At 56.7% G+C, this 26,327-nt stretch overlaps 2 protein-coding genes across 5 annotated transcripts; one reads left to right on the top strand and one right to left on the bottom strand.

The window, feature by feature from the left end:
* Positions 1-24,045, top strand: UBXN11 (UBX domain protein 11). Of its 4 annotated transcripts, none has more exons than XM_020909205.2 (15): positions 1-98; positions 5,713-5,818; positions 6,604-6,632; positions 7,201-7,299; positions 8,689-8,789; positions 9,234-9,288; positions 9,819-9,895; positions 12,166-12,274; positions 19,485-19,699; positions 19,979-20,056; positions 20,993-21,110; positions 21,235-21,338; positions 22,614-22,687; positions 22,764-22,904; positions 22,984-24,045. In XM_020909205.2, the coding sequence occupies exons 2-15, from the start codon at positions 5,748-5,750 to the stop codon at positions 23,138-23,140; spliced, it is 1,428 nt and encodes a 475-aa protein (XP_020764864.2). In that variant the 5' UTR covers positions 1-98; positions 5,713-5,747; the 3' UTR covers positions 23,141-24,045. The 4 variants fall into 4 exon arrangements, with proteins under 4 accessions (XP_020764864.2, XP_070315069.1, XP_070315068.1 ...); XM_070458968.1 differs by having other exon boundaries at positions 7,153-7,299; positions 8,689-8,756; XM_070458967.1 differs by having other exon boundaries at positions 7,153-7,299; positions 22,644-22,687.
* On the bottom strand, positions 23,814-25,191 carry SH3BGRL3 (SH3 domain binding glutamate rich protein like 3). Its single transcript, XM_020909206.2, has 3 exons — positions 25,107-25,191; positions 24,374-24,541; positions 23,814-24,262 (listed from the first exon to the last, which is right to left on the bottom strand). The coding sequence occupies exons 1-3, from the start codon at positions 25,152-25,154 to the stop codon at positions 24,197-24,199; spliced, it is 282 nt and encodes a 93-aa protein (XP_020764865.1). The 5' UTR covers positions 25,155-25,191; the 3' UTR covers positions 23,814-24,196.
* Between the last annotated feature and the right edge of the window lie 1,136 nt (positions 25,192-26,327).

The raw sequence follows: 26,327 nt of genomic DNA, 5'->3' as shown, positions 1-26,327 counted from the left end.
TCACGGATTAGCCAATGAGAAGCACACGGGTCCTGGTCGCCTGGGAAACCGTGTGACAACAAGATGGCGGTGCCGCGGGTGGTTCTGCGGCCTGCGTGGTGAGTTACAGAAAGGCCCCAGACCTTTCTGCTCGTGGAGTCCCTCTCACACAGGCTGGGGCCCTCACCGCGAGAACCTCGAGGACATGCGAGCCCCACATCCCGGCCCCTCCAGTAGACTCCCCGCGCCTGGGAGCAGATTCAGGCCTCCGCCTATCACGGCTACGGGCGGAGGCAGGGGGTTGGCGACGCAGCTTCCAGGGCGGGTCTGGTGCTAGAAGTTGCGTGGTGGTGAGCGCTTCCAGCTGAGATTTAGGGAATGAAGGTGTGCAGCCTGCTGGCCCCTGTCCGCGCTGGAGAGCACTGGGACCTGTTGGAAGACCAATTTGACTCTCAAAGCTTCAGTCTGAAGAGGCAGGCAGTCTACCCTTTAGCCGCCTCCGGCTTGAGGAGGAAGACACAGTCTCTCGCCCCCAGAAAAAACCCAAAGTGAGGGGAATAGACGTGGCTTTGTCCCCAGGGTTCCCAGTCTGAGGGAGGAGACACAGCCCTTCTTCGCTTAAGAAGTCCCCAGGCTGAAGGGAAGGAACAGCCTTTGTCCTTCGGGGTCTCCTATGATCACATGGGAAAATTGATCTGGAGACTGTGTGTTGGATTGGCCTGGAGTGAGATTGGAAGCAGGGAAGTCGGTTTGGGGCCATTGTGACAGCCCCAGAGAAGGGCAGTGAGAGTCCCACTAGGATGGCCAACAGGGGGCCACGGGAGGAGAAGCTATGTGTGAGAAGCTTGTGCAGGGTAAACCCTGCACGATTCGGGAGCTGATGGGATTAGAGGGGAAAAAGGGAAATGTTTTGTTTGGATAATGGGGTCCTATTCAGAAAGGGGAAGTGGGAGGAGCTTATTTCGAGAGAAGATGTTGGGTTGGGTTTGGAGACCAGGTCCTTTTTTCCCCCTATAATAGCTTTATTGAGGTACAATACACATACTAGATACTTCACCTCTTTAAAATGTAAACTTCAGTTGTTTTTAGTATTCACAGAGTACTAACTGCAATCAAATTTTAGAACATTTTCATCAGCCCCAAAGGAAACCCTGTACCTTTAGCATCTCCCTCTCCCCAGCTCTCCCTAACACCTTCAGCCTTAGGCAACCACAAATCTATCTTGTCTCTATAGACTTGCCCATTCTGGACTTTTCATATAAGTGGAATCCTAACAGTTGGTGGTCTTTTGTGACTGACTTCTTTCCCTTAACATGTTTTCAAGGTATTGACACTGTAGTGTGTATTTCATTTCTTTTTTTTTTTCCAAATAATATTGTAAGGATATACCATATTTGTTTATCCACTTATTGGTTGATGAACATTTGGGTTGTTTCCAGTTTTTGGCTATTACAAATAATGCTGCTTATGAACAGATACACAGATTTCTGTGGATGTGAGTTTTCATTTTTCTTGGGTATACACCTAGGCGTGGAATTGTTGGGCCATAAGATAACTGTTTAACCTTTAGAGGGACTGCCAAATTGTTTTCCTCAGCAACTGCACCATTTGCATTCCAACAAAACTTCTGATTTCCCCTCATTCTCGCCAATGCTTGTAATTTCTGTCTTTTTGACCAGTTTCTTTTGAGGAGTCATTATGGTGATGAGAATTTGGAGAAGTGAGGGATAATCAGGTTTGGTGGGAGTTCATGCAGAGCAGTTTTGCAACTGAAAGCACAGTGCCTGGGGCTTTCTAGTATGATGAATATGTTCCAAAATTGACTGTGATGGTGGTTACACAACTCTGAATATATGAATATTTTAAGAGCCAAGGGATTGTATACTTTAAAAGAGTTAAGTTTGTGAATTATACTTCAATAAAGCTACTTTTTTTTTTTAAAAAAAAAGGTCATGTTATTTGATTCCACTTTTTTTTAAAAGTACATTCTGGTTTTTCCATAGCATCTTTAAAAAAAATTTTTTTTTAATTAATATTTATTTTTGGCCATGCTGGGTCTTCGTTACTGCTCATGGGCTACTTTCTAGTTGCAGTTCTCAGGCTCCTCATTGCAGTGGCTTCTCTTGTTGCAGAGCACAGGCTCTAGGGTGCAGGCTCAGTAGTTGTGGCTTGTAAGCTTAGTTACTCTACAGCAGGGATTAGATACCTCCCTGGACCAGGGATGCAACCCTGACCCCTGCGTTGGCAGGCAGATTCTTAACCATTGGACCACCAAGTTCAGTTCAGTTCAGTCGCTCAGTCATGTCTGACTTTTTGTAGCCCCATGTACTGCAGCATGCCAGGCTTCCCTGTCCATTACCAACTCCCAGAGCTTACTCAAATCATGTCCATTGAGTCACTGATGCCATCCAACCATCTCATCCTCTTTTGTCCCCTTCTCCTCCCGCCTTCAATCTTTCCCAGCATTAGGGTTTTTTCCAATGAGTCAGTTCTTCGCATCAGGTGGCCAAAGTATTGGAGCTTCAGCTTCAGCATCAGTCCTTCCAATGAATATTCAGGACTGATTTCCTTTAGGATTGACTGGTTAGATCTCCTTGGAGTCCAAGGGACTCTCAAGAGTCTTCTCCAACACTGCAGTTCAAAAGCATCAATTCTTTGGCACTCAGCTTTCTGTATAGTCCAACTCTCACATCCATACATGACTACTGAAAAAACCACGACTTTGACTAGATGGACCTTTGTTGGCAAAGTAATGTCTCTGCTTTTTAATATGCTGTCTAGATTGGTCATAGTTTTTCTTCCAAGAAACAAGTGTCTTTTAATTTCATGGCTACAGCCACCATCTGCAGTGATTTTGGAGCCCAAAAAAATAGTCTCTCACTATTTCCATTGTTTTCCCATCTATTTGCCATGAAGTGATGGGACCAGAGGCCATGATCTTAGTTTTCTGAATGTTGAGTTTTAAGCCAACTTTTTCACTCTCCTCTTTCACTTTCATCAAGAGGCTCTTTAGTTCTTCACTTTCTGCCGTAGGGTGGTGTCATCTGCATATCTGAGGTTATTGATATTTCTCCTAGCAGTCTTGATTCCAGCTTGTGCTTCATCCAGCCTGGCATTTCACATGATGTACTCTGCATATAAGTTAAATAAGCAGGGTGACAGTATACAGCATTGACTACTCCTTTCCCAATTTGGAACCAGTCTTGTTCCATGTCCAGTTCTAACTGTTGCTTCTTGACTTGCATACAGATTTCTCAGGAGGCAGGTAAGGTGGTCTGGTATTCCCATCTCTTGAAGAATTTCCCACAGTTTGTTGTGATCCACACAGTCAAAGGCTTTGGCGTAGCCAATAAAACAGCAGTGGATGTTTTTCTGGAACTCTCTTGCCTTTTCAATGATCCAATGGATGTCGGCAACTTGATCTCTGGTTCCTCTGCCTTTTCAAAAACCAGCTTGAACATCTGGAAGTTCACGGTTCACGTATTGCTGAAGCCTGGCTTGGAGAATTTTGAGCATTACTTTACTAGCGTGTGAGATGAGTGCAATTGTGTGGTAGTTTGAAAATTCTTTGGCATTGCCATTCTTTGGAATTGGAATGAAAACTGACCTTTTCCAGTCCTGTGGCCACTGCTGAGTTTTCCAAATTTGCTGGCATATTGAGTGCAGCACTTTCACAGCATCATCTTTTAGGATTTGAAATAGCTCAGCTGGAATTCCATCACCTCCATTAGCTTTGTTCATAGTGGTGAATCCTAAGGCCCACTTGACTTCCATTCCTGGGTGTCTGGCTCTAGGTGAGGGATCACATCGTCATGGTTATTTGGGTCATGAAGATCTTTTTTGTATAGTTTTTCTGTGTATTCTTGCCATCTCTTCTTAATATCTTCTGCTTCTGTTAGGTCCATACCATTTCTGCCCTTTATTGAATCCATCCTTGCATGGAATGGCCCCTTGGTATCTCTGATTTTCTTGAAGAGATCGCTAGTCTTTCCCATTCTATTGTTTTCCTGTATTTCTTTGCATTGATCTTTGAGGAAGGCTTTCTTATCTCTTCTTGCTATTCTTTGGAACTCTGAATTCAAATAGGTTTATCTTTCCTTTTCTCCTTTGCCTTTAGCTTCTCTTCTTTTCTCAGCTATTCCTAAGACCTGCTCAGACAACCATTTTGCCTTTTTGCATTTCTTTTTCTTGGGGATGGTCTTGATCACTGCCTCCTGTATAATATGAACCTCTATCCATAGTTTTTCAAGAACTCTGTCTATCATATCTAATCCCTTGAATCTGTTTGTCATTTCCACTGTATAATCATAAGGGATTTGATTTAGGTCCTACCTGAATGGTCTAGTGGTTTTCCCTACTTTCTTCAACTTAAGTCTGAATTTTGCAGTAAGGAGTTCATGATCTGTGCGACAGTCAGCTCCCAGGAAGGAAGTCTGGAATTTTGAAATTTTTTTTTCCTGTGGGTGAGAGGAGCCTTTGGGAGTATTTGGCAGGGAAGTGACCTGTCAGCTTTGTGTGTAAGAAGATCCCTCTGGCAGTGTTTGGAGACTGGTGCAGGGAGCCACAGCGGCTATCACACTTGGCCACACAAACCCCGAGGATGCCCGGGCAAGGTAGCAGGAACTAGGTAGGCTGGGGGCAGATTGGGGAGGCTGGATGCTGGGTGATGAGGGTGAGGGGACTCTGGACCTGGTCCTTGGAGGGCACCTCTGAGTGAGGGCAGGGCATGAGTCCCAAACTTCAGAATCAAGACCAAGGAAGCTGCCTCCTGGTGATGCAGGTCCCCTTCCCTGCTTCCAGGAAAATTCAGGGGCAGGGTGGAGGCCAGTGTCACACATTTCCAAAGTGGAACTAAAGACTTGATTCAGGATCTAGTGGGGGTCGTCTGACTAAGATGTCTAGATATCGGCCACATGATACACTTAATTCACTGAATAGTGACCTTTAATTGCATCCCTGATGTTCATTCATCTTTCCTGAAGGAAGAGGAAAGGAAGGGAATCTAACGTTTATGAGGGCCTTCTATGTGCTAATAACATCAGCAGTCACAATTTACATTTTTGAGTAATTCCTTTGCGCTTGGCTCTGGGCTAGGTGTTTCATGTGTGTCACCCCTGCCTGGCTGGTACTGTTATCATCTCCACTTTATGCTACAGGAAACTGAAGCACAGCCTGTACTGGTGGATAGTAGACCCTGACCAGAGCCTGGGCTCTCAACTTCCTGCCGTGTGCACGGTGTCTTGGTAGAACCCTGCCTTGGGGTTGCCCTCTCTGGCTCTGAGATGTTGGAGGTGGCACCTGGTTCCAGTAGGAGGGGAGGGACACCCGGGCTTTGTGACAACCAACTTTGTGATGCCCAGGTCGTTGATAGATGGACAGAAGCCCCTGGCCACCTGGGTGGTCTTGTGCCAGGGATGGAGATCCGGGGAAGTCCCAGTTGAGTGGCCAGCCTCTGCCCCCATCCGGTACTGCCCATTTCTCGGGTACAGCTAGGCCAGAGGCCTCCAGAAGCAGAGCAGAGAGCTAGATATCCAGCGGAGCAGGTGAACATCAAGCATGGGATCCTGAGGCCAGGTTGCCTCCAGAAACTTCTGCAGGGGTGTGGGAAGACATGAGGGGCACCGCTCCCTGGACAGTGCTCTCTCCTCGGAAAAGTAGGTAGGGAAGAGCAGGTTTCAGGCTGCTCCCTGGTCCTCGGTGACTGTCCCCAAGGGCTAACTTCTTTCTTCTCAGGGGGTTACTGACAGCTAGAATCTAGAAGTAGAAATATGAGCTCACCTTTGGCCTCCCTTGGCAAGATCCGGAGAGTGCCTCTACAGTCGGAGCCTGTGAATCCTGGGTAAGGAGCCAGCCTCTTGGGGTCTTTGTGTCCATGCCCCTGCCTCCTCCTGACCCCTCCCATGAGCTCAGAGATTGATTCCTAGTGTCTTGGGGAAGCAATAAGAAGTGATGTATCGTTCCCTGGCCACCTTTTCTTTCTCGTCCCTTCTTCCGGGAGGTTGTCCATGTGTCTAAGCACACACTGGGCTGTGCCCTCTGGTGAGGTGTGGCCTGTCGGGTAGCTCGGCATCCTTCCGTTTGTTCATTGTTCATGAATTAGTTCTGCAGACACTGATGGCCCAGCCATTCTGGGCCCAGCCACATCACATGCTGGACTCTCAGTGAAGGGAATCCTAGTCATTGTTCTGTTGCTTTCATCTTTGCAAAGCATTTTTTTTTTTTAAACCTCTGTTCTTGTTCTTCTGACCCCCACTTTGAGTCATCCATGTCATGGCCAAGGGGGTCCAGAGAAGTTAAGTGACAGGCTTGGGGTCCTGCAGCCATTTCAGAGCAGAGCTGGGGCTGGGCCCCTGGGCTTGGGGACTCTTGTGGTCCTCTCCCCAAGGCTCTGCCCTTCAGCTCTTGCCCATCTGTCTCCGTCGGGAGGAGTCAGATACCCTGATGCCTGCCTCTTGGCTCACCCCCGGCCCAGGATGGGATTTGGGGGTGGATGTCCTCACAAGGCATCTTTTTTTAGGCTCGGGGTCGGGGGATAACCTTGTGCCAAAGCCCCCCCAACCCCCCATGGCAGTCCAGGGGGATCCTAACTTGTCTATCTTCCTTCTCCTTCCTGCCCATTCCCAGGAGGCGGGGGATAAAAATCTACGGAAGTGGTAAGTGTGGGCTCTGGCCCTCGGGCCCTCCTCACGTCCTTGCAGTTGGGCGGATGGAGAGAAAGAGCATGGTGAACTGCCTTGTCAGTCAGGGTGGCTGGCCAGCTACAGTGCTACCCGCGGCTCTCGGATTAGGAGACCCCACACCCTGAACAGGAATGTCCTAACTAACGATGGAATCCCTCCTCTCACTGTGGGGTGGGCCATGAGGGCGCCAGACCCCCACCTGCCTCCCCCTGACAGCCACCTCCAGCCCATTACAGCCTTTTCTCCTTGAAGCCCAGTCCGCATATGGCTGCCTTGCCTCCTGCAGGCTCAGACCTTTGCATCCCAACCCCACTCTAGCCCCGACTCTGATGCAGGCTTTGGCCATCCAGGGCCCCCCAGGAGCCAGGCTGGGAGAACAGGAAGAGGCCTGTTCTGGTTGGATCCTTGCTCTCCAGCGTCCCGAGTTTTCTCTCCTCATATACTTGGGAGGAGACAGGGGGACACAGGGTACAGGCTGCTTCATCTCGCCCAGGGCCCAGGGCCTCAGCCGCAGCAGTGACCCGGGCCTCCCTGTCTGCAGAAGATGAGGTAGACATGCTGAATGACGCTCCCAGCTCGGAAGAGAGGATCTCTGTCCCATCCTGCTATGGTGGCATAGGTGCCCCTGTCAGTAGGCAAGGTGAGTGCAGACGCCTGAAGGGGCCTAAGTCCCCGGCAGCAGGAAGGACCCCAGTGAGAGGCTGTGAGAGGCATGGCCTCTCCTCCTGCCTGCTGGGTCAGAGGCAGCTGCTTCTGCTCCTGGCTGACTGTGGGCACGTGCCTGCACCCCAGACCTGTTCAGAGCTTGGCTTGGCCTGAAGCTGCACATGGGCCCAGCCCTTAGCCCAGGAGGTCTGTTCAAGCCCCAGGGCAGGCTGTGGCTGGCACCTCGGGCTCAGTAGTTGCGGCCCTTGGGCTTAGTTGTACTGCGGCACGTGGGATCTTAGTTCCCTGACCAGGGATTGAACCCATGTCCCCTACATTGCAAGGCAGATTCTTAACCCCGGGGCCACCAGGGAAGTCCCTAATTTAAAACATTGTCAGCCAACAGAAAAGTTGAAATAGTACAGCAGACGTTCACACATCCTCCTTCTGTATTCAATAATAAGTGACATTTTGCCATGCTTGCTTTCTCTCCATATACACGTCTGAATGAACACAAGTGTATTTTTTTGGGTGAACCGTTTAGAAATCAGTCACAGATATCGTGACAGTTCAACTCTGTGTACGTCCCTGTGCATCTTCTAGGAGCAAGGAAATACAAAATCACAATGCTGTGATCACACCTCAGAACATGAGCAACTCGTTAACTGTGACATCCCAGTGTTCCAAAATTTCTCCCACAGCTTTATTTTCCCAATTTGGGTTCTATGTGAGGGTCATGCCGGACATCTGACTGTTGTACTTCTGCGGAGCAAAGTCCCTGCCTCTTTTAAACAATGATGCTTTTTGAAGAGTCCAGGCCATCTGCCCTGCAGGATGGGCCCCACTGTGACTTATCTCAGTGCTGTTAACTTGCTCCTCTGTCCTCTGTACTGCCTGTGAATTAGGGGTGAGATTAGACGTGTAATTCAGCTGAGGGTGAACTTTTCAACACTGTTCGTAATGGGACCCGGATGTTGTACCACTTCTTTGTACGTCTTGAGTGCATTACTGAATCTCTCTGCCTCAGATTCCCAAAGCAGTTCATTTCCTCGGAAAAGCTGACACATGAAACGTGTTTAGGACAGTCCTCATTGTCTTGGGGCTTCCCCGGTGGCTCCAAAGGTAAAGAGTCTGCCTGCAATGCAGGAGACCCTGGTTTCATCCCTGGGTTGGGAAGATCCCCTGGAGAAGGGCATGGTAACCCACTCCAGTGTTCTTGCCTGCGGAATCCCATGGACAGAGGAGCCTGGCAGGCTACAGTCTAGGTGGCAGCTGCTGTTAGCACGTCTCTTTCCACGTTTGGGGATCTCTCCCCCCTCCCCTGGACCCCCACCCCATCAGCCTCAGCTCTAGGCCGGATTTGAGGACCTTGTCTGATTGGCAGTCCCCGTGTACCATGACTCGGAGCTGGTGGCCACCCTGACACGGAAACTGCGGGATCTGGAACAGCAGGTGAAGGCCCAGACTGACGAGATACTGTTCAAGGTGGGGCCCCAGCGGGCAGAGGGCCAGGGTCTGGTCTGAGGGGCGGAAGGGCCCGGGCTGGGGAGGCCAGTGAGGCTACTCTTGCAGTAGGCCAGAGACGATGGGTTCTCGAACCATCTCCCTGACCAGACCTCCCACCTCTGTCCTGGGACTGATGTGGGTCCCTGTGACCTGGGCACGGAGCCTCAAGGTCTTCACCTCCGAGCCAGGCCTTCGCCCTCAGGTTGGGTGGCAGAAGTGGCTGCTGAGGGCTGGGCACTTGGGGGGTGCCCCACACCCTTCCCCCACCTCGGTGGAGCCACAAAAGGGCTCATCTGAGATACAGGAGCGGTGGCTGTGCCCAGGGTGGGGCAAGGGCTTCAAGCAGGCTCTTCCCATCCGGAAGGGGCTCCCGTGGGCTTTGGAAGCCACCAGGCCCGCTCCCCTCCCACCTCCTTGCTGCAGACTCGGAAGATACAGGCCTTAGAGGAGTTGGTGGAGACCCTCGAGGAGCACCAGGGTAAGAGGCCCTCCCTGCAGGCTTGGCCGGCTCAGCCTTGCACCTTCCCTGGGGTCCCTGCACCTCCCCTGGGGCTGATGACCCCTGAGCATCAGGGCTCCAGAGCATCTGGCTGAGTCCTGGGTGGGGGGTGGTCTGGACAATGGAGCCCAGAGAGGAGCAGTGACACCCCGGATGGTGCCCTTCTGTGTGGGACCGAGTTTCCTGGGCACAGCCCTAGCCCAGCCCTGAGTACAGAAAAGCCTGGAGGAAATGCCGCCCCCCAGGAGCCTTGCTCTGGGGGAGGGAAGTGGGAGGATGGAGGTCGGTGGCCTCCTGAGAGCCCCGGGGGGGGGGGGGGGCCTGGTCAAGGTCAGGGGAAGGGGCCAGGAGGTGATTCTCAGGGGAATCCCTTGAGTTTTCAGTGGGGCAGCTTCTCCAGGTAAGCCTCGGGTCAAAGCGCTGGTCAAAGCCAGAAGCGAGTGGCCTGGCAGCCTGGGTGCGGGGACCGTGGAACCCCTCCTGTCTTTTCCTCCCCCCGCCCCCTGAAGGCAAGGTGAGCCTGCAGCGGCAGGAGGAGCTGGAGACGGTGTGCGCAAAGCTGCAGCGGCAGGTTGGGGAGATGGAGGTGAGGGAGCAGTGGGCCCAGGGCTGTCTGCCCCCAGACCCAGGGTCAGAGCCCGCTTCTCGAGGGTCTCCTCAGCACACACCCCACACAGGGCCCCTCCCCGCTTCCTCAGTTTCGTCTTGAACCACACTCCTCCGGCCACGGCAGGGCCTGCCTCAGGTTCTGTGGGTCTGTCAAGCTCTTTCCCCCCTCAGGACCTTGGTCCAGTGCCATTCCCTCCACCTGAAATGGTTTTCTTTCCACCTTTCCCTGGTGAGTTTTCACTCATCCTCTCAAAGTCTCAGGTTGAGGTGGGGGGCCCTTACCTAGGGGACCCCCTTGAACCCTGACCTGGGCAGGTTCTCCCTCCTGGGCTTTCTTAGAACCACACGTCTTCTTCCCTGGGGGACCGCGGACTCCACGAGGGAGGGAGGGAAGGACGCTGTTGTCCCGTTGGGCGCGGCCTGGCGCGGGCCCTGGCCGTGTGTGTTTGCTGTGTCGGTCGTCGCCGTTCCCTGCCTCTGGATGTAGCATTGCACTCACTCGGTGTCACCTGTCTTGCCCCCACTCACATAGCAAGGCTTGAACCGGAGGGACCCTAGGCTCCAAGGAGGGTCCTGGACACACATGCTTCCTCAGCACCGCCCCCCAACCCCAACTCCCTCACCAGCCCTGTCAGAAGCTCTTCCTGAGGTCTCCTTTCCACAGAGTTGCTCTCCAAAGCCCCAGCCGAACTTAAGAGCCCAGATGCAAACTCCCAAGCCATAGCTGCCGCTGAGGGCCCTTCACACCTGGGTCTCTTCCTACCTGGAGCTGTGGGTGCGCAGCCACTCCCCGAGCAACCTGCTGGGAGACTGCCCGCAGCCCATGCAGCTTCGCTGAGCCGCCACCATAGGGGTGAGGGCTGCCCGCTCAGGGCAGAGGGCACTGGGGCTCCCGCCTTCACACTGGTCATGCATCTATTGCTTCCTTAATTTAGGAAACTCATCTGAAGTCTTTCCTATGTGCCCTGCCCTCGTGGGGCTGACAGTCTAGAGGGGACAGACAACATGCATAAGTACATAGGAAGAGAAACAAGTACAGAGTATGCTGAAATAGTTCAAGGGGTGATGCAACAGAGACTCGCCAGGATTTGGGCCACTCTGAGGGGTGACGTTGGACAAGAGATACAGAGGATGAGGGAAAAGAGGATCCAAGATGAACAGAAGAAAGCCTCCACCTCCTCCTGCCATGCTGACTTGGGTTCATGACTGGGAGCTGTGGGGAGCGAAAAAGGGAGGAGGGGGAGAGGCCACAGGGACCACATCCCACAGCTGGGCACAGTGAGGAGCAGAGTCCCGGAGTGTGGAAAACAGTAGGCAGGTTTTAGGGGGAGAAGTGGGCCGGGGAAGGCAGGCGGACATGCAGTTTGGGCGGTCCAGGAGGAAGAGGGCCATGGCTTGGCCCAGGGGAGAAGGAGCAGAGCGGATGGAGGACTCAAGTCTGCTTTGGCACTGGTGCCACAGGCGTTGGGGGTCCTGGGGGGCAGGCAGGCAGAGGATCAGGTGATGGAGGAAGCCAGCGCCACTGACTGAGAAGGCTGAGAGGGAACGACGTTTGGGAGTCATGACTGTTTGGGCCAGTTCATTGAGGCTGAGATGCCTGTGGGAGGTCTTTTCAGTGGCTAGAAACCTGAAACTGCAAAGGAAGAGCATGCGGTGCAGGAGAGGAACAGAAGTGTGCCTGCTGGTTAAGCACTGGGCACGTGGCCGTGTGCAAGGGGCTGCAGTGAGCTGTGGAGCTGGAGGCCCACGGGAGTGGGTGGAGGAGAGGCGTGGGGTTGAAGCAGCACCAGGAAGTATGGGTGGCTCGGAAGTCCTCCGGTGGCAAAGGATTGTGAGGCCAGCCCTGGAGAGGCCACACGCGGGTGGGCATACCTCTGCGCCTGCAGAGCGAGGCGTTCCTGCCCCTCACACTGGGGCCAGACCCACACGGCCCCCCGCAGCCATCGTGGCTGCCTTCAGCAGGTTCCTACTTGTGCCAGGCTCTGTGCTAAGGACATGACATGTCAGTCATCCTCACAAGCTTCATCTGACAACTCCCATTTTACAAGGAGAAGCCTCAGGCTCTAGGAAAAGAAGGGGCCTCCCAAGGCCACAGCCAGGAAGTGGCCCAGAGCCCTGGCCCCATCCCCACACGGTCCTATCGGCTGAGGCCTGAAGTGGGGGGCTGCACGAATGCCACTTGCTCCCTGAGAAGGGGCTGAGCTGACAGCGAGTGTCCCCTGACGCCTCCCGCTTCTCTCCTCCCAGCGGTTCCTCGGTGACTATGGCCTGCAGTGGGTGGGTGAGCCCACCGACCAGGAGGACTCGGAGGATGGTGAGAGGGACTGGATGACGGCCAAGAAGTTCTGGAAGCCAGGTAGAGTCGGGGTCCACCCTGGCCCCTCCTGCAAAGGAAACTCCAACAGCTCCGGATGGCCCACAGCTGTCCAGACACCAGCTCGTTCACGCCCTGCCTCCCCTGCCTTGCCGCTATCACAGGGGCAGGAGGGAGAGGCCCCAGCCTCCAACACTGACCACCTAACCCTGGACGCTCTGCTTGCTCAAGTTGCTAAAGGCTCCAGGGACCCAGAGATGCAAAGTGTTAGCAAGACCGCCCTTGTCTCAGGCACCATAGTTTACAGAATATCACCCATTCAAAAGCTGTGGCCCTCCCCCTACTTCGGAAGCTGCCCCTCAATCCAAGGGCTCAGCCACTGCTTTAGACTGCCTCTCCAGGTTCATTTGTAGCAAACCATTGGATTCCACCCACTTCTGTGGGACGCCACCACTTTTTAACTTGACCACTAATATCCAGAGGGATGTACTCCAGAGATATGGGGCCATCAAACTGGCTGGGTTCTGAAAGCTTGGTCCATTCTTCCATCATTGCCTGGAAGGTAGTTCTCCAGGCTGTGGAGTTAGTCACAGTTATCCTGGGTGTGACCAGGAGGTGAGTGTGTCCACTCACACTGGGTCCTCACCTCCGCCCTCCCACCTAGCCCCGGTGTGATTTGGATACTCGAGTTCCATTCTCTGAGCCTCCAGTTCCTCATCAGTAGATGGGGATGGGGTAGGGAACCACTACCCACTCCAGCATTCTCGCCTGGGAAATCCCATGGACAGAGGAGCCTGGCAGGCTATAGTCCACGGGTTTGCAAAGAGTCAGACACGACTGAGCGACTTTCACTTTCATGCTTCCCCGTGGAGTTGATTAGGAGCCAGTGAGTTGGACATGGCTCCTGGCACTGGCCTTGCAGGTCATCAGTCCACAAATGGGAGCTCTCATTGTTTTCCACCATCAGAAGGCAGTGGCAGTCTCATGGGAGCATGAGCTTGGCTCTCGGGACCATCTGGAAGACAACTGCCCTGTCCTAATTTCATAAGTTTCCTGCTGGGTAAAAAACCCAGGCTGAAAACATGAGCATCCCACCTTCTGCACTTTGGGCAGATCCCCCTAAGGCTCGGGGCAAACCCCCCTCACCCTTTTTGCAAAAGCATCATTTCCCATTTGTACCACATTTACTAATTTAAAGCATTTTTATAAATAGCCTTGACATGGGCCAGGAATGATTCCGCTTTACAGATGAGAGAAACGGAGGCATTTAAGTCTGAAGACTCTTGAGGGAAGGGGCAAGACTTAAGGCTGAGAGCCCACTGGGAGGTGGTTACAGACATCCAGGCTGGAAGATAATATGATTGCCCAGCATACAGGTGGGGCTGATGAGGAGGGGCAGAGCAGAGATTTAGGAAGAGTACCCATGGTCTTGATTGAATGTACATTAGAGAGGGGGGAGGAGGAACCTGGGATGACCCTGGGGAGCATGGCTGTGGGGAAGATGCCCAGTCCGTTTGGGACATGGCAAAGCTGGGGGTTGTGTGGCGCCCAGGCCATGCCAGGAGCTGAACCCTATGCAGAGTGCTGAGTGTCTCCAAGGACCTCTGCCCCATGAGAGGTGAGACCTGGCAGGCAACTGCCAGAAGCTATAAGAATGTCCCTCTCTGGGGTCTAGGACCAAAGGCCTGCCAGCACTGCGCGCACATACACACAGACACACACACCCCACACACCCCACCCCGTGTGGTGAGCCGGCTCAGGCCTCAGGTGGCCCTGCTGACTTGTTGGAGGGCAGATTTCCTCCTGGGCAGTGGGGCCTCCCTGTTCCTCTGGGGAAGAGGTCAGACCAGACAGCTGGTTTCCGGACCTGGCTCTGTGGATTCCAGCCTCTTCCCTCAAAAAGAGAGCAGCCCCCACCTCCCCTGTGTTATTTGTTTTTGCTCCGAGTACGACTGCTCTGAAGTCACTTGTGAAAGACAGCCGGCCACACGCTCCCCATCTGTGTCCTCTTTCTTTCTTCTGCCTTTCGATTCTTCAACATGGAGGGGCCTCAATTTAGCTCTCTTGCCCGATGAACAACATGTTTCTCATTTCTAGCAGCTTCTTTCCCAGGGACTGCCCTGGTTTTTTTCCCTTCTTCTCCCCACAGCCTTGTCCCCAGGGGCCAGCTTGCTCCTGCCCCCAGGGCCCTCGGGTCCCTGAAGCTGGTCTCTGGCTGGCCCTGTTGCTCTGGCCCATTTCTTGGGTTGTCTGATTCCCTGGAGAAGGAAATGGCAACCCACTCCCGTCTTCTTGCTCGGGGAAATCCCATGGACCGAGAAGCCTGGAGGGCTATAGTCCATGGGGGTCACAAAAGAGTCAGATACGACTTAGTGACTAAACAACAGCTGTTGGCTACCACCCCCTGCAGACCCTAAGGCAGCAGGCCAGCTGACAGGTGAGCTGGGGTGTCTGTATTAGGCAAACAGGCTGATCCAAACATTCTAGAGCCTGGGGCTCTTGCCTTAGGGAGGACAGTCGATTAGGCCAACGAAGGGCCCAGGGGCTTGAGAGGAAGCCTTGCAGGGGCTTCGCCTCAGGCCAGGTCGTTCACCCTGTCCCACCAGTAAGCTGCGTGGAGGCCGTGCCAGGCGCTACAGGGTGTGCAGGGACATGAAAGGCACCGTTCAGCTCAGGTCCTAACCACCTTCGAGTCAGGTGCTGTGCCTCAGGGCTGAGAGCTCCGGCCAACTCTTGAGTCCTCACTCCTCTCTCGCCACCCCTCTGAGCGCTTCAGTCCTCCAACCCCTCATCCAGTTCCTGCCCTCCTCCTACCAGCCCCACCTCCCCAACCCTTTTCCCCAAGCCCAGGCTCCTGCATCTCCATTCCAGAAGCCACTCTGCCTCCTCTGTGGGGCTGCAGCCGGCTTCACTCATCCCCCGGCAGCCCTTGAGCCCCTGGAACTGGGTCAGCCTAGACCTCAGGCAGGCTGGCTGCCTCCCACCAGCTCAGGCCTGTGCTGTGACCGCCCCCCACCCCCGCAAGTGCCCTGCCCCCTTTTTCTCCACTCCTTTGAAGCTCAGCTCAAAGCCCACCTGCTCGAGCAAATGTGCATACAGTGCCTGCTTGGCGCCAGGCATGGTGCCGCCCTGCAGCTGCCTGGGTGCGTGGTTTGGGGCCCTGCGTTAGAGTGAAAGCTTTAAAGGCATTGGCTGAAGAGGGGGGCGTGGGTCAGATTGTACCCTGTGTGGGGAGACTGCTTTCCCCTGTGAGTCCACATTCTGCTCTGTGAAGTGAGGAGATGGCATGATTGACCGCCCCCCCCAGGCCACGGAGAGCCCCACGTGCCCCCAGTGTATGTGGAGCATCCTCTCGGGTCGATGTGCAGGCAGTGACCGGCGACTATGTCCATTTACCACTCTGGCCCTGCTGCGCTCCAGAGCGCCAGCCTGGGGCTCGCTCAACCTGAAGGCCAGGGGCAGGTGCCCATGCAGGTGACAGGCCCATGCAGGGCCTGGGTGCCCTGGCCTGGGTGGTCGGAGCCCCTGCACGGGACGAAGGGGGATGGGCCGGAGCGGTCAGACTCTGCTGAGTCAGGCTGGTTGTGGTGCCAGGGGTGACCAGACTCTGGGGGACTGCTTTCTCCCCGCTGGTTCCTCTGAAGAGCGGAGTAACTAGGCACAGACCCCAGAGCAGGGCCTGGCTTGCAGGTGTGTGGAAACAGTGGGTTTGCTTCCTGTTCAACCGCCTTCACCTGGGTGCTCAGGGACGGGCCTGCCAGGGTGCCTTGGGCACTGCTGGCATTTCAGGGCAGCCAGCTGGGCCTCCCACGAGGGTGGGCCCCCCCGAGGGGCCAGCCCAGGATGGGCCCACCACTCAACCGTGCGTAGTCGCAGGGTCTAATCCTCCTGTGGGCCCCACAGCCCCCTTGGTGGCACTTAAGCACATGCCACGGGCACCATTTGTCTCCCTGTCTCCTTCGCTCAAGTCTGAGCCTGAGGAAGGCAGAACCCTGGGCATGGGCACCGCCATGCCGCTCAGGGTGGGCAGAGTATGGCTGCCACGGACACGCTTGCTGGATGGCGGGGTGATGGGAAGAGGAATGGATCCGGTGCTTCTTGAGCAGCCGTCTCTGGGCTAGGCTCAGGGCTGGATGCGCTTGCCACTGTAGCTGGGAAGACAGGCGAAATGACAACCTGTGACAAGGACCAAGAGTGGGCCCAAGGGGGGTCCCCAGCTCGGGGTGGGGTGAGGGGCTCCTGACAGGGGCCTATGCTCAGAGGTGGTGAGAGAGCGCCCCGAACCCTGCGATGAGCGAGGGCGGGCTGTGAGTGACGCAGTGGCTCTGTCTGCCCGGCACTTCCTGCGAGCCTCCCAGCAACCCTGTGAGTGCCCTCAGCCTGTAGAAGAGGAACCTGAGGCCCAGAGACGTTGGCCCATGTGCCCAGGGTCCCACAGCTGGGAACTGGTAGCCCTGCTCGTACAGCTTCAGAGTGTGAGCCCGGAGAGCCTGCCAATGGCAGGCTGGGGCCCTGAGGCTCTGGGAAGCTGGGCCGGGGGAGCTTGGGCTCCATCTCCGAGCCTCAGCACTCCCCTCCGGAAGTAAAATCATGGGCCCTCACAAGTTGGATGAGGGTCTCCCTGCGCTGTGCCCCTCCTTGGGAAGGACCCTCCCCTCCCCCCCATAAGCAGAATCTGAAGATCCAGCACTGAGAGGCAGCCTGCGTGGCCACTGAGGCCAGAGGCCGAGGGTCCCCTGGGCCCTGCACACGGTGTGACCCGGGGCGTGTCACCTCCTTAGGCCTGGAAGCAGGAAAGCCTGCCTCTCGGTGCTCGGCACGGCACGTAGTCTAGTGAAAAGTGAAAGTGAAGTTGCTCAGTCGTGTCCTACTCTTTGCGACCCCATGGACTGTAGCCTACCAGGTTCCACTGTCCATGGGATTTTCCAGGCAAGGATACTGGAATGGGTTGCCATTTCCTTCTCCAGAAGATCTTCCCAACCCAGGGATTGAACCCGGGTCTCCCGCACTGTAGGCAGATGCTTTAACGTCTGAGCCACCAGGACAGCCCTTCTCCCCAACTCCCTGGAGAAGCACAGCTCAGAGAGGAAGTGCCCCACTTGACCTCTGTCTGACCTGCCTCATCCCATGTGACTTGGCTGCCAGGTTGCTGGGGGGTGTGGGCCCCCCCCTTTCCGTTGAGTACTCCCTGCTGTGAGAGGGTGATGCCTAGCTCTTCCTGCCTTATTCTTTCGGCCCTGGTTTGTCCAGAGCTGCGTTTCTTTCTCTGGGGCGCCTTGTCTCACTTCTGCGGCATCTGATACCTGCCAGCCCACCCTGCTTTCACTTCTCCGTCCTGGCTGGGAGAGATTTCCTTGGCAAACTGTCCTTTTCCCTTTTGTTGCTTCTGGGCGTCCTCCCCTGGCCTTCTGCCTGCGCCTTCCCCCTGTCGACCCATCAGCTTCCTGAAAGAGCCCAGGCCCCAGGAGGCGGCTCCTCTTGGCTCTGCTCTGCGTGGCCTCCTCTGGCCAAGTCACGTGACTTCCTGGGCCTCGCTTTCCCATCTGTAAGAAGCTAGGGACAGGGGCAGGCGTGGAAAGTGATGAGCTTCTCTGTTGTTATTTTTGGGTTTACCGAGACGTCCTGAAAGTAGTTAGTTGTTAAAGGAAAATAGTATCTTGATGTCGTTTTGACTCATACGACGGATACCCAGGATGTTGTCTGAGTTTTTCTGGGAATCTCAGGGACCCCAGGGGACCCTAGGAGAGGGCGGGGCAGGTGCAGCCCCTACAGCAGTAGAAGGTGCAGACAGATGAGAGGGGAAGGCCAGCTGGGGCCTACCGTTTCAGCAGCCACAAAGGCAACAGGAAGTAGGGCCACCCACATCTGCACTTCCCCCATACAGCCACTGCACCTCTGTGGGGAAGGAACTGGGTCCCCAGAATCCTGACCCACATCCTGCCACACCCTGGCTGTCGTGGTGAAAAACAGCTTCCAAGAAGGACCAGAAAGACCACCAGTGTTTGTTTGTTTTCATTTGTTTGCTTTTGGCTGCACCGTGTGGCAGGCATGTGGGATCTTAGTTTCCCTAGCAGGAATCGAACTCGCGCCCCCTGTATTGGAAGCCCAGAGTCTTACTCACTGGACTGCCAGGGCAGTCCCCAGTCACCCGTATCTTGTAGCCTTGCCACCCTAGTAGATGACTGACTTGGGGGCTAGATCCCTTCAAAGACAGAACAGGCTCCTGGCCTGCCCCCACCAGCATCCCGCCTGCCCTGTCCCCCTTTCTGCGCTGGTACCTGTTCTGACTGTGCCCACCACCCCACCTGCATCCCCATGAAGCTTAGGAACAGCTATATGGAGAACCTACTTCAGAAGCAGAGGCCAAAGCTGGCAGCTTGTCAAAGGGCTCTGTGACTCAAGAAATACATGTCCGACCCAAGGTCTGTCCCATGTTCATTCTGGGCAGTGGCTGTCCTGACCCTCACCTCCCTCTCCTGATGGTGCAGATGGGTGGGAAAAACAGACTCCAGGTCAACCACTTCTTCTAACTTGCCAAGTGGCCTGGGGCAAGTCACTTTTCGTCTCTGTGGGCCTGTTTCGTCATGTGGAAAATGGAGATAAATAACTCCTGCCCCGTAGCCTCTGGCCTGGCCTGAGGTCCGTTTGTGCACTGTAGACTTGCTCACAGTAGCTGACACAGACACATGCTCATTGGAATCCTGACATGGTCCTCTTGGATCCTCATAGCCATCCTCGTACTGTTATCATTCCCTTCCAGAAGAGAATGCTCTGGTGCAGAGCGGTAAAAGGACTTGACCAGGGTGAAGGGAGAAGGGGAAGAGCTGGATTTGAGCTCAGACTTCTGGGAACCCTGCACTGTGCCTTTCAGCTTCTAACCCCGCGCCTGGCACATCTGACCCGGGATCAAGCCTGCTCCTACCACTTACTACGTGTGTCCCTAGGCCAGCCTTTAACCTCTAGCCCTTCGTTTCCTAATATAGCAAATGGGGGCGTTTATAGTCCCTACAGCATAGGGTTGGTATGAAGAGAGAACCAGGTAATAGATGGTAAACTCCTAGCACAAAGCAGATACTCATTGAAAGACAGCTAATAGTATTATCTAGGTCAGCTGTCCTTCTCCCTCCCCAGGGGGGTCACTTAAAGAGATGCTAAGTCCCCTGCCCAGTGTGGGAGGGGGCCATGGAACCAGGGCTCTGGAGCACACAGCAGCCCCGAAGAGAGGCTCATGGGTGTCTATCCGCTTTGCCAGGGGACTCGTTGGTTCCCCCCGAGGTGGACTTTGACAGGCTGCTGGCCAGCCTGAAGGATCTCAGCGAGCTGGTGGGAGACAGCGACACCCAGTTGATGCCGGTGCCCGACAGAGTGCCGCGCCGGACCCTTGAACCCATCCCACTGAGGCTCTACCGGAACGGCCTCGTGATGTTCGACGGGCCCTTCAGGCCCTTCCATGATCCCTCCACACAGGCAGGAGTGACAGGGAGGGGGAGACGGGCCCAGTCACCCTCAAGCTGCTCTGGTGGCCGACCCCTTGCTCACCATTAAACGGGCCCAGCTCTCCCCCAGCATCCCAGACTCGCGCGCAGCCTTCAGAAGCACCCCTACCCGCCCAGGCCCTGGGGCTCTACTTCCAAAGTAGGATCCACAGAGGGAGCCCGGCCCCCGTAGCCTGCCATCTAGACGGGAAGCAGGGTGCAGGGCACCGTGCAGTCTAGCCCAGGCCTCATCCTACCTCTCTCCCCACAGCGCTGCCTCCGAGACATACTGGATGGCTTTTTCCCCTCAGAGCTCCAGCGGCTATACCCTGATGGCGTCCCCTTTAAGGTGATGGGCTCCCAGAACCGCTCACTCCCTCCCAGTGTGGGGATTGCTTTCTCAGGCCTCATCTAGAGGCGCGGCCCCACCTCAGGGGATCCCCCTTCTCCTCCCACCGTCTGATGACCTCCAAAAGGAGGGGGCACCTGAAACCAGGCTGGGAAGGGAGCTGGGAGGCTGTGGTGACCCTCGGGGCTCCAGCAGCAGCCGCAGGAGGGAAGGCTGGTGGCTGAGTGGCAGGCAGCGCCCCCTGCTGGCTGCCTCAGAGCCCAGCCTTCAGCTGCCTAGGACCCTCCTCCACCGCGTCCAGGACACCAGGACCAACTGGGGCCCGCGAAGCGTCCGTGCAAAAGCGACCTGGCTCCCCCCAGGGGCTCCTGGCACCTCTTGGTTGGGGTGGAAAGCAGTGCCTTGGGAGGAGGCAGATGTTGGGACTAAAGAACTTGAGGTGCAGCCAGCCCCCTGCTATGTGGGCAGTGGGCGGCGAGATGAGGGTGACTTGGACCACCCTAAGGGCGTGTCCCCGAGGGTGGTGCGTTAGTTCCACAATGCGAGCATGTGAGGGAGCGCGTGCCAGCCCAGCTGGGAAACTACCGTGAGTCATGACCGGGGGTGTTCGAGGCAGTCCATGCCAAGCCAGGCTTTACCCTCTCCTAAACACCCGCATCCCTCCCCTGCTCTGGGAGGGGGATGTCAGTACTGTGACTCCAGCTGGTGTGATGAGGGGAGCTTGCAGGGAGCACAGGATCAGGTGGGTGAGAGCAGCACAAATGGCAGTTCTCCTGCTCTCTCCCAGGGCCTCAGTTTCCTCATCTGTAAAATGGGGATTGCGTCAGGCCACCCTGCGGGCCTATTCCTGAGGCCTCTATTTGGGCACGGAGGGGTGGGGATGAAGCCCAGGGCTGAAGAGCTGTGCCTGCTGCTGTCTCCCTTCCTTCTTGCCAGGTGAGTGACCTGCGCAGTCAGGTCTACCCCGAGAATGGGCTGGACCCGTTCCCAGGTGAGGGCCGTGTGGTAGGCCTGCAGAGGATTCGAAAACCCTTGGACAGCATGGAGCATCCAGGTGAGCTCAGCCCAGCGGCTGGGCCAGGTGATGGGAGTGCTGTGCCTGACAAGTTCCAGGTAGGCCGCCTCCACTATCACTCCAGTCCCCGCCCAACCAAGACTCCCCGATGCCTTCCCTACAGGCTCCAGGATGACTGCCGAGAAGTTTCTGAATAGGCTCCCCAAATTTGTGATCCGACAAGGCGAGGTGATTGACATTCGGGGCCCGATCCGGGACACCCTGCAGGTGAGCCCAGCCCTGGCTCCCCTGGCCTTACTGTGTGTGTGTGTGTGTGTGTGTGTTGCCATCAACCCTCGCCCAGCCGACCAGAGCAGTGGTTAATCTGGAGGCTCAGGCTTGGGGGCCCCTCAGGATGGCCTGCACGGAGAGATGAGCCCCTCACAGCCAGCTGTCCCTCTGTCGCCTGGAAATGATGGAGCTGCTGAGGGCTCTGAGTGGGGACCAGAGAGCATCTGGCACAACACGGGAGCGGGAGCTGTTAAGAGCGGGCAGGCCAGGGGACTCTAGGTTGGGGGTGAGCCCAAGTCCAGGCCATCCCCTCGAGGTTCAGTCTGAAGCACACCTTCCTGGGCTTCACAGAACTCACCATGCCCTCTTCTCACTCCCCGTCCTGCTGCTCCTCCCTCCTCTCCCCTGTGAAAAGTACCAAACCTGCTTCCACCCCCTACTCTGCCTTCACCACACATGGCCAAGTCCTGCCAGATCTGTCTATCCCCAGAACTGTTCCCACATCCATCTCTTCTCTCCATTTCTGTCCCTGCCAACCTAGCCCAGGCTCCCGTGTCTCCCAGACAAAACTGTAGTGGCCCCCTCACTGAACTCATCTCCACTCCCACCCTGCCAGCCATCCTTCCCCAGCAGCCTGGGTGTCCTTTTAAAAATGCAAATTGGATTTTGGCTCTTCCCTGTTGAAACCCTCCAGTGGTTCCTAGGTAAAGCCTGTCATTCCTTCCTGGTCCTCTTCCCATCTTTTACCTTTTCTTTCTTCCCAGTTCAGCCTGATCCCCATGAACTAAGAAAGAAAGAAAGTGAAGTCGCTCAGTCGTGTCCAACTCTTTGCGACCCCATGGATTGTAGCCTACCAGGCTCCTCCATCCATGGGATTTTCCAGACTCTCAAATATATCACCTCTTCTCAGAAGCCTTCTCTCATCTGTGCTATCTGGGATATCCTTGTCCCCTCTCCTTCCATTTCTAAGAACTCCTCTTCATCCTTCAGTCAGCTCAGGTGTCATTTCCCTAGGGAAATGTTGGGTTAAGCATCCAGCCTGGTCGCTGTCTGTCGGATTCTGTCTTCCCCACTAGAATGAGGGAATGATGGAGCCACCTCCCCAAGCTTCCCTTCTGTTTCCTCTCCTTGGGCCCTGGTTTACACACTGGGCCCCTTTTGGCTCACTGGTCTCATCCATCCCTGGGCAGGGAGACGTCCCCTGTAGGGGCTGGGGGAGGCCCTGACTCTGGCAGGGCCCAGGGCTCTGTCCACTCCATCAATGCTTTCCAGAACTGCTGCCCGTTGCCTGTCCGGATCCAGGAGATCGTGGTGGAGACGCCTGCCTTGGCTGCTGAGCGTGCGAGGTGAGGGCTGAGTGGAGAGGTGAGGACGCTGGGCTTGGGGCCCTCGGGGGAGCACTGACAGCCTCTGGGTCCACAGGAGCCGGGAGTCTCCGGAGTCGCCGGCGCCCCAGCTCTCCATGCTGCGCGTCAGGTCTGAGAACGGCGAGCAGGCTTTCCTGCTGATGATGCGGCCGGAAGACAGGGTCGGCGATGTGCGCGCCCTGCTCGCACAGGCCAGGTGGGCGCGGGGCGCGGCTGGCGACCACAGTGGGGCTCAAGCGCCAGACCCAGCCTGATCCATGCTTCCCTGTCCCCAGGGCCATGGAGCCCACCACCTTCGAGATCTTCAGTACGTTCCCGCCCACAGTCTACAACGACGACGCGCTCACACTGCAGGCCGCGGGCCTAGTGCCCAACGCCACGCTACTGCTTCGGGTGCGCCGGGCCTCGCTGCCCGCCCCCGGCCCCAAATAAACCGCCCGCCCGCCCCATACCGGCTGCTCCGCGAGGCTCTCTTGGCGGGGCAGCCCCGCTGCGCTAGCTCGGTGGAGGGGAGGGGGCGGCGCCACCCGCCCCTCCGTAACCCGAGCCCCAGCTGGCGGGCCTGGCCCTGGGTCTTTGTCCCCTAGGTTCCTCTTTCTGCCCGGAGGGCTAAGCTGCTCCAGGGGAGGGAGGGCCCGGGCCCTCCTGGGCCAGCGTGCAGCCAGGACACTCAACGCTGCACCAGAGCCACTGCCCCCCCGCCCTGGCAGAACTGCACCCGGGCACCCACTTCCACGACACCCCCACACCAAGCTGAGCTGCCGGGACACCGGCAGGAGCGCACAGGGCACTGCCCTGTTACTGACTGGCGTGCAAGCGTGCAGTGCACACCAGGCCACAAGCGCGTCATGGACACCACCACATGCACGCGCACTGCAGGCTGACCCACCCCCAGTATCTCTAGAAACTGACGGTCCAACACAATTGTGTGTGTGTGTGTGTGCTGGGCATATATCCAAACACATGCACTGTCACACAACAAAGGTGCCACACAGGACTGCCAGTCGACCTGCCCGCCGAGCACAGCCTCAGCACAATCACGTCTACCACCAGCTTTGCTCAGAGCCGGGACCTGGGAGGCCCAGGCCACACCAGACAGACACGGTGCCAATGGAATGGAACATTTAATTGTTTCTGTGGTGCTCCCGGATGGGGATTGCGGGGCCTTTGGCAGAGCTCTGGCTAATGGAATCAACAAAGGTGCCCATCAGCCAGTGCCAGGCAGGGTGGCAGCCTCAGGACCGAGCTGAGGACAACCAGCACTTGGGCTGTTGCTTAAGACAATTTCTGAGACTGGTGGGTGAGGAATGTTGCTGCTGAATGGAGGAGAGGGGCCTCACAGTTAGGGGAGGAGAGGGGGTCTTGGGTTGAGGGGAGGGGCTCCCCGTTCAGAAGGTTAGGAATAACAGGGAGTTGGTCACAAGGTCCTTCATGGCCGGGGTGATGGCTGGGGGGGGTGATGACGAAGTCCAGCGGGGAGGACTTGGCTCAGGCCAGTTTCAGGAACTCCTGCAGCGTGTTCTGCTCCACAGCCTCCACGAAGAGCTCATAGTCCTAGGGGAGGGGAAGAGAAGCGTTCACCAGCGTGCTGGTGTTGTCTCAGGTCTGACTCCAGCTGGCGCCCTCCTGTAACGCTCCCTCCACCCCCACCCCCGAGGCCCATACCCCACAGTACTGGTCCCCGTTGACAATCTGGGGTGGGGTGGCCTTGGGGTTGCCGGCCAAGGCTCGCATCTCGTCCCGCAGGGCGTTGTCCTGGGAGATGTCCACTAGCTGGTACTGGATGCGCTTCCCATCCAGGATGCGGGTCACCTCACTCTGCTGGGACTTGATCTGGGAGCAGAGGGCGGGTAGGGGTTAGCAAGCAGCCTGGAAGGTTTGGGGGAGAACCCTGGGCAGAGACAAAGGGGCTGTGGCCAGAAGCTTTGGTCCCCCTGTCCCCTTCCACACCCTAGGGGAGGGTTCTGGCCACAGGGAGTTGGGAGGATGAGTCAGGCTTGTGGTGGTGTGGGAGAAGAGAGGGACCACCAACCACGTCAGGGTGAAGGTGAGAGAAATTCAGGGTGGGGAGAGCCAGGAGCTCAGCAAGGGGAAAGCAGGGCAGGCCTGGGTGGAGGCTGGTAAGGGGCCACCCCCGCCCCAAGTACTGACACAGTGGAGAGAGGAAGGGCCAGATAAGGACAGGGTCAAGGATTGGCCTCGTAGTGGGGGTGCGGAGGACCCAGGATGCCCTCAGGAAATGTTCAAGGCTCAGGATGGGGCTGTAGAACCTGCCCCCAGCCCAACTCCAGAGGCCATGCCCAGCACCTCGGCGCCCCCACCCTGGGGGCGGGTCCCAGGCGCCGGGTCCAGAGCCCCGGAACCGCCGCCCGCGCTCTAGCCCAGGGCGCGCACTCACTTCGCGGGAGCCGGTGACCGACGTGCTGTAGACGCGCAGGCCGCTCATGCTGCGGGTGGACCAACGGGAGCACAGGCAGACAGACGGCGGTGGCAGCAGCTGCACGGCCTAGAGACGAGGCCGCCGCGCTCGGGAGCGGTTTCCTTCCTGCTCAGCCCGCGAGTCACCGCTCTCGGGACCAATGGGCGGCGCGGACAGGCGCGCGGTCGGGGCGGGGCCTGCGCGACCCCGCCCCGCGCACCACCGGGCCCCCTCCCCTCCCCCTTGGGGACTGGGCGCGCCGGGGACCCGCGTCCCACGCAGGGCCGCCCCTTTCAGCCCTCCCCGGCCTGGGGCTCGCAGTGTGAGGCCAGGGAGCGATCTGATGGAAAGGGCGGGGGCAGGGGCTTGGCAGAGGCCGCCTCAGCCTCGCCCAGGTTTGTTGCACCCAACTGGTTGCCCTCCCCCGGGTGCCACGACTCCGCTGCTCAGCTCCGGGCTTTGAAGGCTCGGGCTGTTCTCAGTTCCCCGCCTGGGGAACCTGGTTCCAGTCGAGCATTGTCCTGGGGGCCACCCACACATAGCTAACCCCGCGGGGCACGCCACGGCAGTGACAACCCCTCGCTGCGAGTTTTCCCCAGAGCTCCTCTCCGCTCAGATAGGCAGGTTCAGACAAGTAAGGGTGGTGGCCGAGACAGAGCCACGTCCTCAAAGAGCCAAATGGGGGCCAAGGTGAGAAAGGCTTCTAGCTCTGGACCCGGTGGAGGCAGAGGCTGGCAGCAGGGTTCCCGAGTCTGGCTGGGCCCTTGTTAAAAATCCACAGCTGGTCTTGGGGTGGCCCCAGCCCCACCGAACTTCATGCTGCAGATGGCCCTCCAAAACTACTTCCAGCAAAATGCAGGGAGTACAGAGGCAGCAGCCAGCCCAACTCTGGAGACTCAGCCATCTGTGTGGGGTGGGACATGACACCCCTCAGAAGTCTTCCCAGGCTCAGAGCCCCAAGAATAACCCAGGAAGACAAGCCTAGCTCCTGGAGGCAAACACTGCCCTGCCTGGTTCTGGGGAAGCCACCTCCCTGCAGCAACCCACAGGCAGCAGACTTCCTTGTCTGGATTACTGAAACTCTATGACAAACTTGCTTTATGACTCAGGGCAGCATCACCCAGTAGAAAGTGCTGTGGGAAGAGATCTTATCTGTCTCCAGACACAGGAGCAGAAGTGGTAGAGATACAAACGAGGCTG

This window comes from Odocoileus virginianus, chromosome 30, assembly GCF_023699985.2.
Source record: "Odocoileus virginianus isolate 20LAN1187 ecotype Illinois chromosome 30, Ovbor_1.2, whole genome shotgun sequence".
In the NCBI taxonomy this organism is placed as follows: Eukaryota; Metazoa; Chordata; class Mammalia; order Artiodactyla; family Cervidae; genus Odocoileus; species Odocoileus virginianus.
The sequence above is the reverse complement of the archived record's forward strand: the minus strand, read 5'-3'. Positions and strand labels throughout refer to the sequence as shown.

Excerpts from the sequence above, each read along its gene's own strand:
- SH3BGRL3 (XM_020909206.2), bottom strand. The coding sequence starts at position 25,154 with ATGAGCGGCCTGCGCGTCTACAGCACGTCGGTCACCGGCTCCCGCGAA. Across the intron at positions 24,542-25,106 it reads CGGTCACCGGCTCCCGCGAA|ATCAAGTCCCAGCAGAGTGA; the intron begins GTGAGTGCGCGC and ends CTCTGCTCCCAG. Across the intron at positions 24,263-24,373 it reads ACGGGGACCAGTACTGTGGG|GACTATGAGCTCTTCGTGGA; the intron begins GTATGGGCCTCG and ends CCCCTCCCCTAG.
- UBXN11 (XM_020909204.2), top strand. The coding sequence starts at position 5,748 with ATGAGCTCACCTTTGGCCTCCCTTGGCAAGATCCGGAGAGTGCCTCTA. Across the intron at positions 12,275-19,484 it reads CAAGAAGTTCTGGAAGCCAG|GGGACTCGTTGGTTCCCCCC; the intron begins GTAGAGTCGGGG and ends CCGCTTTGCCAG. Across the intron at positions 22,905-22,983 it reads GCCCTGCTCGCACAGGCCAG|GGCCATGGAGCCCACCACCT; the intron begins GTGGGCGCGGGG and ends CCCTGTCCCCAG.